Here is a 14,856-nt window from a genome sequence, read left to right on the forward strand (position 1 = left end):
CAGAGCATCCCTTCTGAGTCGAGTTTGAAGCTTACTGAGTTGAGAGAGCTACCCTTACAACTCCTTGGAGAAGTTCAGAATTTTGCACTGCAATCCTGTTCCTGTCTACTCAGTAGTAAGTCCTATCGAGTGCAATGGGACTTGCTCCCAGGTAAGTGTGTATAGGATTGCAGCCTTAGTGTATCCCCCTCCCCTCTCCAACAAAATATAGGAGCACATGCAAGGATTTATACTCTTCTAACTAGTTTCTTATTTTACGTGAAAAATGGTGACATACTAAAAGAAAGGACAGTACAGTGCTGTCCTTTGTTTTAGTATGTCCCTGAAAAAATGCGATTTGGGTTTTTAAACCATTGCAAGTGCAACATATCTGCATGCATGGAGCAAAATGCTTTTGCACTAGAATGCAGCACAGTGCTGGCTCCAGGTTGTTGAGGGTCCTTGGGCAAGCCCCCCTCCACGGCCCCCCTCCCTCACTGAGTTTACTTTGTCACCACCACTGTCACCAGTTGCTCTTGCTCCGCATCCTCTTTCTCATCATTGCTACCACTTGCTTGCTTGACAGGCAGAGAGCCAGCGAGCATGTATGCAGGGGCATCTACTGCTCCTCCTTCTTACCACCACCACGGTTGTCTGGGCCAGAGGAAGAGGCAGGTGAACAAGCCGAGTGCCATGGTGAAGAGGAGGAGCAATGCCCAGGGACTCTTGGGTGTGGGCCCTTGCTTGGGTGTGAGCTCGTGACACGTGCCCAACCATGCCTACCCTTGATGCCAGCCCTGGCAACAGGACTGGGGCAAGGGTGGAACCATTTAAGTCAGGGATGGACAAATTATGGTCCTCCAGATGTTTTGGCCTTCAACTCCCATGATCCTTCAGCATTGGCTGTGCTGGCTAGGGCTGGTGGGGGTTGGAGGTTGTTGCCCCACTCCTGAGTAGATTGGCCTTTGCTTGCCCTCCACCTCTAATCTGTATCAGTGGGATACACTGCAGGGCTGTTGTAAGTAAGTCATTCTCCCTCAGCCACAGCCACAGCCAACACCTACAACCTGCAATAAGTGATAACGATAGGTTGTATTTGCATTGGCAGGGTAATTTTTACATATTTAGAATCTCCCGCAGCTCCTTTTTTTCCTGTGAAACAAGTCCTGAGTTAGAAAGAGCATGAACTCCTCCCAACTTTGTTCCTAAAATCCTGTATTTCTCCATTGTTTTCTATGGACAGCTCTCCCTTGCATCCAAGCCGAGAGAGGGCGAAAACTTAAAAAGGAACTAGGAAGTTTGGTCTCTAGGTTAGTGTGTGTGTGTGTGTGTGTGTGTGTGGGGAATACTATATTTTCCTATCTCTATGCTTCATCCAACGCTATAGTGACGACGTCCCCTCTGTACAGCACTCTCCCTCGCGCTCGCTCCCACGCGAGCGACGGCATTTCCGGTCTCACTTCCCAATGAAAAGTTAGACTGGGTCTTTCCACCGTAAAGGGCTGGAGAGCGACGCCACGCTGAGCCAATAGAAAACCAACGCTGTTGGAGCCTTTCTATTTTTACCGGAAGTTTAGGCTGAACGTCGGTCAAACAAAGCCGTTTCCCTTTCTCTATGCGGCGGCCGCGGCAGGGGGCGTGGCTTCGGTTGCTAAGAAGCGGCTTGGTGGCGGCGCGTTTAGTCGGCCGGTTTTGTTCGTAGGGTTTGAGGGAGCAGCGACTGCTTGGCTGACGTAGCGCGCGGGAAGCCGTGGGCGGAGGGGGCTGTACCATGGTGAGTGATGGGGCGGCCGGGGGGGGGGCGCAAATGATAGAGGGCCGAGGGAGGGGGCGCCCCTAGATCACGGAGCGTGAGGCGCCGAAGGGGGTGCCCTCTCCTAAGCATCCCGAGTGAAGGCCGGTGCCTTGCTGGGACTCTCGAGCTGAAAAGCAGCGCCCTCTCGGCGACTCCTCAGGCGGGTGGGTGGCTGAGGATGCTGGCTGATGTTTTATCAGTGGGAGGGAATTAGCGCTTAAGGCGCAATCCTATGCATGTTTACACAGAAGAAAGTCCTACAACTCCCAGCGTGCCCCAGCCATCGTGGTTGGCTCCGGGCATTGCTGGGAGTTGTAGGTCTTCTTCTGGCTGGCTGGGGCATGTTGGGGTTGTAGGACATTTTTCTGTCTAAACATGCGTAGGATTGCGCCCTTACTTAGTGAGGTTGTTATTATAGTTGGCTCCCTCCTTTCTTCCAAGGTGGTGTACATGGGCCTCGCCTCTTCCTTTTATCCTCACAACCACCCTGTGAGGTAGGTTAGGCAATGCACTTCATGGCTAAGTGGTGATACAAACTTGGTCGTTCTAGTCTGACACTTTTTTCCAACGTGGGCCCCTCCAGATGTTTTGGACTACACTTCCCATCAGCCCCAGTCAGCATGATCAATGGGAGTTGTTAATAATAACAATAATAATGCAAATAATTATTATATTTCTATACTGCCCAATACCTGAAGCTCTCCGAACTGCCCAAATCTTGAAGTTCACAAAATTTAAAACTACGAAACAGCGATATAATGAAACATAATATAAAAACCTTTAAAAGTTTAAAGTAGATTTATGAATTTATTAAAAAATTAACCCACCTTTCAGGGTGCACTGCTCTCACAGGGTGTTTACAGTATAAAAACATGAATATACAAATTATAATTAAACACACACACACACACACAATTGAGTTATAAGCTAAAAAACATCTGCAGGGGGACCCATGTTAGGAAGGCTACTCTAACTGCTACATCTTACTGGCTCTCCTGAGACTCTCTCTTCAGGTTTGGAAGAAGATATCCTATCAGGCTGGAGAAATGTGTGAGCCCTACAGCTGGGGAGGGAGAAGAGAGATGGCAAAGGACAGGAGAGGAAGGGCAGCAAACCAGAGCTGAGAGCTTTCTAGTTGGAGTTTGTGTGTGCATGCTTATTGTAAGCATGCACAGTCTGGCATTGGTTGTATATGTTCTTTGGGGATTTGCTGAATGAATGACTTTTTGCTTCTGCTGTGCTTGTCTATTTTGTAGAACAGGTAATATTACAAAAATAATATAAGCTTCCAAAAAAAGCAAAGTTAAACATGTTGGCCATAAGAAAAATTCATGTTAGGGTAACACCTTTTGTTAGGCCACTAACTTTATTAGGCCAACTCAAAGGTCACAAAAAATGTATAAGTTTTTGAAATCTCCAGATCTCGCCATCAGGCAAAATGTTACAGCAAGTAGATGGGGGTGGTGGAAATGATGTTGAAGTAGCTTTCAGTGGTGTCTCATCAAAAGGAAACCAACAGTGCAATTCTGTACAAGTCTATTCAGAAGTAAGCCCCATTTAATTAAATGAGGCTTTCTTCCAAGTAATTTGGTATAGGATTGCAGCATAAATCCTGTACTACTGTCCTTGGAACTTCTCACCATGGAAGTGGGGTGTGTGTAACAGTATTATATCAATGTTATACCTGTACGGCACTGTACATACATTTTATACAGCACTTCTATTCAGCATTTATATAGCACTTTACAGCATTATTAGTGTTAACAGTGATAACATTAGAATAATATGTCAGTTCCTTCCATATGATGGATTAAAACAAGGTAATCCTTGATTTAGTAGGAGTGCAATTTACAGCAAATGCCATTAACAGTTGCTCCTACTTCTGAACCTGAACTCCTAAGCAAATGTTCATGAAAGTAAATGCTGTTGATCTACTTCTGAGTAAAGAGACTTTGAATCTGGCTGAAAGTCTTCAGTTAATCAAAGGTCTGCACTTAAAGCTGCAATCTTATAAATTTACTATGTATAGCTGGGGTGGGGAACTTTTTTTAGTCTGAGGACACAATTCTAGTCTTCGAAGGGCCTTGGGGACTGTATTCTGTTGGGGGGGGCAGGGGGGGCAAAGTGAACAGGATGGTGCCAAATGTGATAATTACCAATTTTAAGCCTATTTAGCGGTAAGGAGGACAATACTTCTTCATGTCTACTCATAAGGAAACAGGACTGAATCACTAAGCAACACTTCCAAATCATATCCCAAGTACCAAGCTTCTGCATGTATATTCAGAAGTAAGCACGAGCAGCATGTCTACTCACAAATAAGCAGGACTGACTCACTCAGCTGGTTCCTCTCTCCAACAAGGAAAAGCTCTTTATCTCTAATCTGCAGCTAATCAGAGATAAGAGCTTTTTCCTACTGCACAGTGACAAAGGCTCCCTTTGTCACTGCATAGCAGCAAAAAGGTCTTATCTCCAGTTAGCTGCTGACTGGTGATAAGAGCTTTTCCTTGCAGGAGAGAGGAGATGGGTCTGGGGTTGGGGAAGAAGCAGCCTGGCCAATGGGCAATCTCTGTGGGCCACACCTAGTCCATGGACTGGAGGTTCCCCATCCCTGATGTATGGTATAGCTCCGTTGATCTCAATGAAATTTATATTTGACTATGCTTGGGACTGGGCTGCACAAACCTTCTTTTCCTTTCACTCCTGGTTGCTACTATCTTTCACTCTTTCCTTTGGATTGCCTTGCATGCCATATCTATACCTAGAACAATCTACTTTCCTCCTAGTCTCTCATCTCCCTTTTGTACTTTAAATCCATTCTGAAAATATACTTCCTTCACAAATCCTTACTTGTTCCAGTAGTGATGACAGTTTTCTTACCCTTTCTTTGGTAGGCCTTTATCCACCCCTTGCCTCTTTCTTTATATTTTGCCCATCCATTTTACCTGGAATCTTTGAAACACTTTTCTTAGCACTATAGTAGCACTAATTGGAATCTGGAACTAGTGGCTCTCTAACCTATCCCCAATTAATGGAAGGGGAGATGAGATAACCTTTTCGCATGTTAAAAGAAAAAGACTTCAGGGAAGATTTGTGCTGAACACTGAAAAGGACAGAAACATAAGTTCCAAAGAACTAAAAGGAAAGTTAAACAAATGGTAGACAGACCACAAATGAAATGACCGGCAGCAGAAATGCTACTTTGAGGAAATATGTCTGGATCCTATGTAACAATTGAGTTATGAATTGTTATGCCAAAAAAAGTCTGAAAAAACCCATAAACTGTCTGGGCTGTTTCGTTCAATGTTCAGGAAATATTAATCAAACTTCAAATTAATGGGAGTCCTTTGGCCAAACTGTAAACAGGAAGCAATCAATGGCTGTTATGATTATTTATTACTTATATCAGTCTGACATGTAATAGCTTGGATGCTGAATTTCTGAAGCTGTAAGATAGGATCAGAGCCTAATCAAGATTAAATAAATGGCAGAATGCCTGGAACATGATTCTCTCTGGCTTCCCATCCCCTCCTTTGTAGAGATAAACTCAATGCAGACTGGACCTTTTTGTATGAAATAAGATACTAGACTAGATGTTTCTTCAACCTGGTATGTCACAATTCTTAAGAAACCCTGGCCACTGGAAGACTGGATTTCAGAGAATCCAGCAAAAGTGCACCCTGCACATTTCTAAGTGTTGTGGTTAATTTGGTTTTGAATTTACAAGCTAAATGTTTGCATCTCAGGCAGTGCTCTGTAATCCTTTCAAAAAAAACTAAGGGAATAAACCACTTCAGTGCCACTTCAAAGTTATGCAGCCTTGTGGCAAAAGGACAGTTTTGTGCCCATTTCAACTCTTCATGTGCCAGGTCATGTTTCAGAGTCTATATTATATACATTCTACTCAAATTTCATGATTGCTTTTTTTGTTTAACAGCTTCAGATATTAATAAATTCCAAGCATTGCTTCCTCTAGGTTATGATCTCATACTGTATACCAAACTATAACTTCAAAGTACACGTACCCTGAAAATAATATATAGTGCATGGGGGGAGATCGGACATTTTCCATTTGCTGACATAGCTATAATGTTGCTAAGGATTATGAATGTATCTGTTTAAACATTCATAAAATTTTCTTCAGAGATTTCTTTTTTACAACCTGCAATATGGTCTTAGGAGAGAATTCTAAGCATTGATTTTCTTACCAGTCTTTTATGTGATGGTGAAATAATTACATTTTATTTAAGCTGTGGTTATTATTATTATTGTATCCCGCCTTTTTCCCAATACTGGGACTCAAGGCAGCTTTACAACATTAAAAATTTGTACAGTTAAAACATATAAATAGGAATATACAAAAATTAAAAATATTATTGAATCAATAATATTAAAATTGTATAAAATTTTAGAATTTAAAAAAGCCAACAACAATATAAACAATAGTATCAATCCATCATATACATCAGGTCCAGACTATCCAAAGGCCTGCCAGAACAAAAAACTGTTTATGTACACATTGCAGGACTGGATCCACAAATTTGGTAGTGGAAAGTGGAAGGTAGGTGCTTCAATACTTCTATACATATATATTTTTTAAACTACTAGAGTGCCAGTTAGACCTCACTGAGTAAAATGTATGTGTTTGTAATGTTGGCTCTGGCACCTGGAAAATAAATGGGCTCGCATTAGAGATTTTACTGGAGTATACCTTGCATCTGCAAGCGTTATTTTGGTGAGTCTGTTAAAAGAACAGTGAGTAGTATACAATATTTACTCATTTGTTTACTATTTAAAAATAGGCATCGCAGTTGTATGTTATTGCACACAAGTGTGGTTAGACATATGAGGTGCATCTTGAGAGTTATTTTTAGGAATTATCTTTGTCACATTTGGTGAATCTTGAAAGAAGTCTCAGCATTATTCTGTGTTGGAGCTGCTATATAATAGAAATATTAGTTTTAGCACTATTTAGCAGTAGTGTAAAGAGAACTGCCAGCTGGCCAGTTTAAAGCTAGCATCTCTCCTTAGCCTTGGTCCTTTGTAGGCTTTTTATACCTCCACCTCTAAGCCTTGGTATGCAATTTACACTTCCATCAGGCATAAATTGAATTTGTGTGTGAAAATTGGCAGTGATCATTCTTTAAGTTCTCTCCCCTCCCTAAAAGTTGGATCTGTAATTATAAATGATGGGATTGAAAGTCATAGTCTTAATATCTCTGGTTGAATTTCCATGATGTAAGCAGCCTTGGGAATGGTGTCTAATTCAGCGAGAGCAGAATTATATTTCACTGCAAAGAAGTAGCTTAGATAAAAATAAGATTAAAAGCGTATCTATTGATGGAGGAACTGCTGACAACTTGGTAACTCTTTAAGCAAGCTGTGACAGTACGATGCAGTCCTTTCCTGTAATAATAAGCTGCCGTTATCTGCTAAACTATTTCTTTTGGGGTATGTCATAATACTCTGCAGTTAGAAAATAAATTGGATTCTTGCTGCTTCTCACAGGATTTTTTTTTAGTTGAAGACATAGGCTGTACGAAATTCTAGGAAGTGCCTTCTGGTATTTTTCCAGCCTTTAACATTTGATACTTAAGTAAGTGCTTAAGATTGAAAGTGATGTCAGGAGCATAATTTTGCTGGAAAGCAAATTGTGTGCTCCTCGTGCACCTTGTTTTAAAGCAAAATCATGGTGTTTTTTTGCCATGCTGTAGCAAATTCGGCAGTGTGGCAGTGGCAAGCAGGGGATGCAGCCCCCCTGACCCCAGGAAGTTGCCCACCCCTAGATTAGTAGCAAACTGAAAGTTGCGGGTTCAAGTTTTAGGCTGCAATTCCATGTACATCTACTCAGTTGTAAGCCCCATTGAACATAGTAGGACTTATTTCTAAGTAAACATGAAGAGGATTGGTCAGTCCTGCATCCCCTTGGCTATGATAGCCTTGTGCTGGGCATGTTGCTGATGTGCCATGTGCATTGCAATGTACCTGGCCATTTTTAATAACCCCGGGCCTCCTGTGTCTCAAATGCACCTCTGAATTTGGAGGAGGCTAGATTGTGCCTCAAATGTTTAACCTTGTGATTTTCCTTGAATATGCATTTGATAGGTTCCTTGCCTGAGAATTTTTCATTTAACTACTGTGTTTGTTTTAAATATATTTAAAATTCGGGAAAATTCTGGAGCAGATCATAAAGCAATCCATCTGGAAGCACCTTGACAACAATGCCGTGATTACTCGAAGCCAACATGGATTTGTCAAAAACAAGTCCTGCCAGACAAATCTGATCTCATTTTTTGATCAAGTCACCTCCCTTGTAGACCGTGGGAATGCTGTAGACATCATATACCTCGACTTCAGCAAAGCTTTCGACAAAGTGCCCCATGATATCCTAATGAGCAAACTAGCTCGAAGTGGGCTAGATGAAACAACGATCATGTGGATCCACAGTTGGCTACAGAATCGGACTCAAAGAGTGCTTCTCAATGGGACCTTCTCAAGCTGGGGAGAGGTAACGAGCGGGGTACCGCAGGGCTCAGTCCTGGGCCCAGTGCTCTTCAACATTTGTATTAATGACTTTGGAGGAGGAGGTGCAGGGAATGCTGATCAAATTTGCAGATGACACAAAATTGGGAGGGATAGCTAATACTTTGGAAGACAGAAACAAAATTCAAAGTGATCTGGATAGACTGGAGTGCTGGGCAGAAAACAACAGAATGGCATTTAATAGGGACAAATGCCAAGTTCTGCACCTAGGAAAAAGAAACCAAATGCACAGTTACAAGATGGGGGATACGTGGCTCAACCACACTACGAGCGAGAAGGATCTTGGAATTGTCGTCGATCACAAGCTGAATATGAGCCAACAATGTGATGTGGCTGCAAAAAAGGCAAATGCTATTTTGGGCTGCATTAATAGAAGCATCGCTTCCAAATCCCGGGAAGTACTAGTTCCCCTCTACTCAGCACTGGTTAGGCCTCATCTGGAGTACTGTGTCCAGTTCTGGGCACCACACTTTAAGAAGGATGCAGACAAGCTGGAGAGGGTTCAAAGGAGGGCAACAAAGATGATCAGGGGACTGGAAACAAAGCCCTATGAAGAGAGACTGAAAGAACTGGGCATGTTTAGCCTTGAGAAGAGAAGACTGAGGGGAGATATGATAGCACTCTTCAAGTACTTGAAAGGTTGTCACAGAGAAGAAGGCCAGGATCTCTTCTTGATCATCCCAGAGTGCAGGACACGGAATAATGGGCTCAAGTTACAGGAAGCCAGATTCCGGCTGAACATCAGGAAAAACTTCCTGAGTGTCAGAGCAATACGGCAATGGAACCAATTACCTGGGGAGGTGGTGGGCTCTCCCACACTGGAGGCCTTTAAGACGAGGCTGGACAGCCATTTGTCAGGGATGCTCTGACTTGGATTCCTGCATTGAGCAGGGGGTTGGACTCGATGGCCTTGTAGGCCCCTTCCAACCCTACTATTCTATGATTCTATGATTCTATGATATTACTATAACGTTCCTGTCTACACTCTACTCGTAGTTTAAAAAGAATTATGAATAAATAATGCAGTTTCTTCAACTGAAGTCTTGAAATGAAATATGACCATTTTAAAACACCAGGTGGAGCACTTAAGCTGACAAAGATGTGTCTGGACTGGAAGAAACGTGTAATTTAAAGCATGGGTGTTTGGCAGCTGCTCCTTACGGTTTCTTCAGACAAACAGTATTTGAACCATTTGTGAATACCTCCATCCTAAGAGCCCTAAGCTGTTTTAAAAATTATGGTAGCTGATGTTCTTGTAGAAAATTGTGATTTGAGTAAGTCTAGGTGATGAGATTTCTCCCTGTGCTTGCTGTAATTGCTGCAATTCCACTGTAACCCCAGTGGTATGGGACAGGCCATAGTTCAATGGTGGAGTACATGCTTTGTGTGCATAATGTCCCAGGTTCAATCCCTAATATCTCCAGTTATAAGAATCAGGTAGCTGACAATGGGAAAGACATCCTGAAGAGCCACTGTGCAGTAGACAATAATTAGAGTTTAGAATTGCTCTCAAGTGTTGACTATTTTGCACATGTCCCTGCCACTGGAATTTAAGCAGTCTAACCCTGTGCAGGATTGCAACCTCTGTTTGCAGTTGTATTCCTATTTAGCCAAGTACATCACAGCAGAAATTCTAAACATCTGCTTTTATGTACTGTTGCTGATTGCTCTGAATATCTAAAATGAAAATGAATTAATTACCCAAGATCATATGGAAGGTCTTTGAAAACAAATGAACATTTCCTTGCTCTTGCTATGACCCGAGGCAACGATTGTGATATAAATAATCCAGAATGGCATTTTAGGTTTTGGCAGAAAAAGTCATTTTATTGTATAACTTTCAAAGGGAACATTACAGAGGCTAATTTTCTTAGTTGATCTGAATTAGCAAGGTTTACAGTGCAATCCTATATATGCCCCACTGAGTTCAATGAGACTTACTCCAAGGAAAGTGGCTATCCTACTGTAGCCGTACAGAACAACCCTACCACTGCTGGCAGGAAGATCTGAGGGTGGAGGAATCGCCTCAGCCAAAGTCCTACTGGGCTTATGCCAGCAGGACAGAAGGGAGAGAGGAGTGGTGTTTTTGCTGTTCTCCCCCACCCCTTTTCTGGCTATTTAGAAAAAATCCTTATATTGATTTTGATGGGAGGGAATTAATCTATAGCAGCTTCAGGTACTGCTGGTTTGGGAGCATGTTTCAGTACTGGGAGGGCTGTGGATCTGTGGATTCATTATTCATTATATTACCCACTATTAAAGATAGTAGGTAAGGATTTGTTTTCATCTTTGAAAAAAGAAAAGCGAAGCCCAGCACACCTCTGTTCAGTATTAACTTGATATCTGTCTTTATTATAGAGGATTTATGAGTATGCCATTGAACATAATTTGTGCTGACTGAAATCTGTATTCAGCCGAGTTGCCCAAGAGTTAATATTTTACACAACACGAGGTAAAAAGAAGTGCTTTAACTTTAATGACAGACTTGGCAGGAGACTATTTGGTTAAACTATAGTACACAATGAATGCTGGCTCAAAATGTTCTCAGTCATGAAGAAGAAAGGGATTGGTCGAGCTCTTTGCCTTCGATGTAGCAAGGCAATAAATTTTTAATAGGCCACGATATTCTCAGAATGTTCAAGGTAAATGCCAAACGTGTGCTCTTTGGAACCGCCTTTCAAACTGTTTGGTGCTAACACACACCGGTATCAGCTGGCTGAAGGTCACTTTTCACCTTCGCTGCAGTTCTGGGAGACTCATGTGTATGTGAACTGCTCAGAAAAGGATTAGATGGGGGGAACCATTGTGGCATAGTAGACAGAGTGCTCTGACTTGGACACCTGAGTTCAAGTCACCGTTCATGTATACTTCCTGTACATTGCCCTGAGTTCACTTGACTGCAGCAGTTTTTAGATGGGCCTTAAAGACCTTTTTCTTCCAGTCTACTTTAAATTAATTACTTTAGGCTGGATTTTTAAACTGCTACTGCTAATTACGTTATGTTTTATGTGGATTGCTGGTCTGAGTATTGGTTCTTTTGTGCTGCTGTTTTAGTTTTATTGTTTTATATGTGTGTTTTATATTTTAACATTTTATCTTATTTCTATGAGCTGCCTTGGGAGGGCTTTTCTTCCCTGACAGGTGGTATTATAAATGTTGAAATTAATTAATTTGCAAATATAACTGTGATTCATTATATTGTGAAATGAGATATGTAGGGGGCAAAAATTAAGGATAGGAGTGAGTCCAGTTCGCATGTAATGACAACCCATGGGTTGTTTAAACTATGGATTTTAAGAGCTAAGCGGCAGTGAGCGAGCCCGCTGCCTGCCATGCGCTCATCACTTCTGCTTTCAACCTAGTTCCTGGGTTGTTATTGTGATGTTGGAACTTAGAAAGTCTGTGTTGTTTAGGGGTTAAACAACCCAGAGTTAACTCATGGATTTTTTGGGGGGGTTAACCCTGGGTTGTTCAATGCCTAAACAACCCAGAGTTTCTGGGTTCGGACATCATGATAGCCACAATGGGGGTTTCCTTGGTTGTTAATTGAAAGTGAAAGTAATGAGCATGTGGGATCCAAGTTGTAGTCTTCAGCATTACAGTGAATGATTTGTAAATGTTTCCTTTCAAAGACCTGGTGCTCAAATCCTCATAAATAAATAAAAGTTTAATAACTTTGGCTTCCAGATATTTGTGTGTGTGTATGGGGAAACTAGGTGAGGGGATCCAACAAGTGTTTGGGCTCATTTCAGTACACCATTTTCTAGCACTGGTTGAGACCTCCTCATTTTTATTTTTAAATGCTTTTTGGTGCTGGTCTCCATGTTTTTCTCCCCCCCCCCTTTAGCCAATGTGTTAGCCTACAAAGCCAGAGTTTTCATATTTGGCAGAGTGACAGTACTGCCAAGTTAGGTTTTGACTGCTAAAGCCATAACGCAAACTGGAGAAAAAATAGGTTTTTTAGAAGGACAAAGGAAACACCTATTTTCTGTTTATGAAAAATGACAACAATGTGTCTAACAGCACAATTTTATACATGTCTACTTAGAAGTAAGTCCTACTGAATTCAAAAGGGCTTACTCCCAGATAAGTGGGTATAGGATTGCTGCCTAAATAGTATTACTGTTATAGTGGACAAGGAGAATAGAGTGGAAGCTGTTGGGGGAAGAAATTTAGTGAGGACACTGTCCATAGAAGAACAGCATTAATGGATGTTGCTGAAAATTTGGCTCGGCTTTGTCAACAGAAGCAGGTGAAAAGGAACTTTAGTTTTGTGGGGCATCTTTCTCCATGCGTTTCTACTGTTGTGATACAGCCAAATGTGAAGAAAGGAAGCTGATACTAGAGCAGGTCTGCAGAACCTCTTTCAACACAAGGGCCAAATTTCATTTTGGAGAAGCTCTTGGGGGCTGCATTCTGGTGATAGGCAGGGCGAAAAGCAAAAGGGGTTGGGCCAACCCCCCCAGCATATTTTAACTTACAGCTCTTTGCTGCCAGTAACCAAGCTTTCAGAGAGGCATTTCAACCTTTTGGAATGGGGAAAAACTTTACAAAAGCAGAGAAACCACCCAATGATTGGTGGTGGGGGGGAGGGCATGGCTTTCTGTGGACATCTGAAGGCTGGATTTGGATCCTCAGAGGCCGGGAGGCTTGTAGTTCTCCACCCTGTGCTAGAGGGATACAAGTGAGGGCTTTTTGTGACAGTGTGGATACCAGTTTCATTTCATGTATTTATTAGGCAACCAAGTGTTGCATGGCACTTTGAAGATACAATTCCTCAGATTCGTCATGAATTGGACACTGCGATTAATGCAGTTCCATTGGTAGAGACGTTCAGAGCACTGTTTGATCCAGTTTTATTGGATGAGTTTCAGTTACTGAGGCCTGAGGAGGTGGACAAGGTGCTTGGCCAAGTCCGATTGTGTGCTTGACCCTTGCCCTTCATGGCTTATTACATCAAACAAGGACGGGATGTCTGGCTGGGTCCAGGAGGTTGTAAATTCCTCCTCGGGAGAGGAAGTGGTGCCGGCCTCTTTAAAAGAGGTGGTAATCAGAGAACTCCTGAAAAAGCCTAACCTGGATCTGGAGGATGTTAACAATTATAGGCCAGTGGCCAACATCCCCTTCCTGGGCAAGGTGCTTGAGTGGGTGGTTGCAGGACAGCTCCAGGCACTCTTGAATGAAACGGATTATCTAGATCCATTTTAATCAGGCTTCAGACCTGGTTTTGGAACAGAGACTGCCTTGGTCGCCCTGTGAGATGACCTCTGCCGGGAGAGGGACAGGGGGAGTGCGACCCTGTTGATTCTCCTGGACCTCTCAGCGGCTTTTGATACCATCAACCATGGTATCCTTCTGGATAGGTTATCTGGGTTGGGAGTTGGAGGCACTGCACTGCAGTGGTTCTGCTCCTACCTGTTTGGCCGATTCCAGAAGGTGATGCTGGGGGATTATTGCTCTGTGCCATGGCAATTATGCCATGGGGTTCCACAGGGCTCTATTTTATCCCCCATGCTGTTTAACATCTACATGAAACCGCTGGGGGAGGTTATCCGGAGGTGTGGGCTGAGGTACCATCAATATGTGGATGACACCCAGCCCTCCCTCTCTTTCTCATCAAACCCAGGTGAGGCAGCGGCTGTTCTGAATCAGGGCCTGGGCATGGTAATGGACTGGAAGTGGGCCAATAAACAGACTCAATCCAGACAAGATGGAGGTGCTGTTAGTGGGTGGTTCATCTGCCCGGCTAGGTGATATTCAACCTATTCTGGAGGGGGTTGCACTCCCACTAAAGGATCAGGTTTGTAGTTTGGGGGTGCTCTTGGACCCAGAACTGTCACTTGAGGCACAGGTGAACTCAGTGGCACGGAGCACATTTTATCAGCTTAGGCTAGTATACCAACTATGCCTTTATCTGGACAGAGATAGCCTAGCTACAGTTATCCATGCTCTGATAACTTCTCGTCTGGATTACTGCAGTGCATTATATGTGGGGCTGCCTTTGAAAATGGTCCAGAAACTTCAGCTGGTCCAAAATAGGGCAGCAAGGTTGTTAACAGGGACTGGCCAAGGAGCTCATATTATGCCAGTACTTTTCTAGCTGCACTGGCTGCCAGTCCATTTCCAGGCCCGATTCAGAGTGCTGGTATTAACATTCAAAGCCCTTAATGGCTTGGGGCCAGGTTATCTGAAGGATTGCCTCCTCCCATATGTGCCTGCCCAGACCTTAAGACCATCTTTAGAGGCCCTTCTCCATGAGCCCCTGCCAAAGGAAGTGAGGCAGGTGGCTACTAGGAGGAGGGCCTTTTCTGCTGTGGCACCTGGGCTGTGGAATGAGCTCCCTAGTGAAGTTTGCTTGGCACCTACATTGTACTCCTTCTGGTGCCAGGTGAAGACCTTTTTATTCTCCCAGGCATTTTAGGACTATCTTTCTAAGTCCTAAAATTTAGGACTTATACTATCTAGTCCTTTAGTTTTGCTTTTTAAATCTGCATTTTAAATCTCTGCATTGTTGCTAGGTTTTATCCTGGTTTTATTCT

At 43.0% G+C, this 14,856-nt stretch overlaps 1 protein-coding gene across 10 annotated transcripts in view; it reads left to right on the forward strand.

Moving 5' to 3' along the window:
* Positions 1-14: 14 nt before the first annotated feature.
* NME7 (NME/NM23 family member 7) overlaps positions 15-14,856 on the forward strand; it is a 140,500-nt gene continuing 125,658 nt past the window's right edge. For 6 of the 10 annotated variants that reach the window (XM_084843164.1, XM_084843161.1, XM_084843160.1 and 3 more), the window contains exon 1: positions 1,618-1,753. Coding sequence is in view for 5 of the 10 variants with exons in the window: in XM_084843161.1 (XP_084699287.1) it covers positions 1,751-1,753 (3 nt within the window). In the remaining 5 variants the exon portion in view is untranslated. Of the gene's footprint in view, positions 152-1,222; positions 1,290-1,617; positions 1,754-14,856 lie in introns of those variants that run through there. The other 4 variants (XM_084843167.1, XM_084843165.1, XM_084843166.1 and 1 more) reach the window with 4 other exon arrangements.

This window comes from Heloderma suspectum, chromosome 3, assembly GCF_057233095.1.
Source record: "Heloderma suspectum isolate Gila_16-S chromosome 3, 16-S_ref, whole genome shotgun sequence".
NCBI classification, from domain to species: domain Eukaryota; kingdom Metazoa; phylum Chordata; class Lepidosauria; order Squamata; family Helodermatidae; genus Heloderma; species Heloderma suspectum.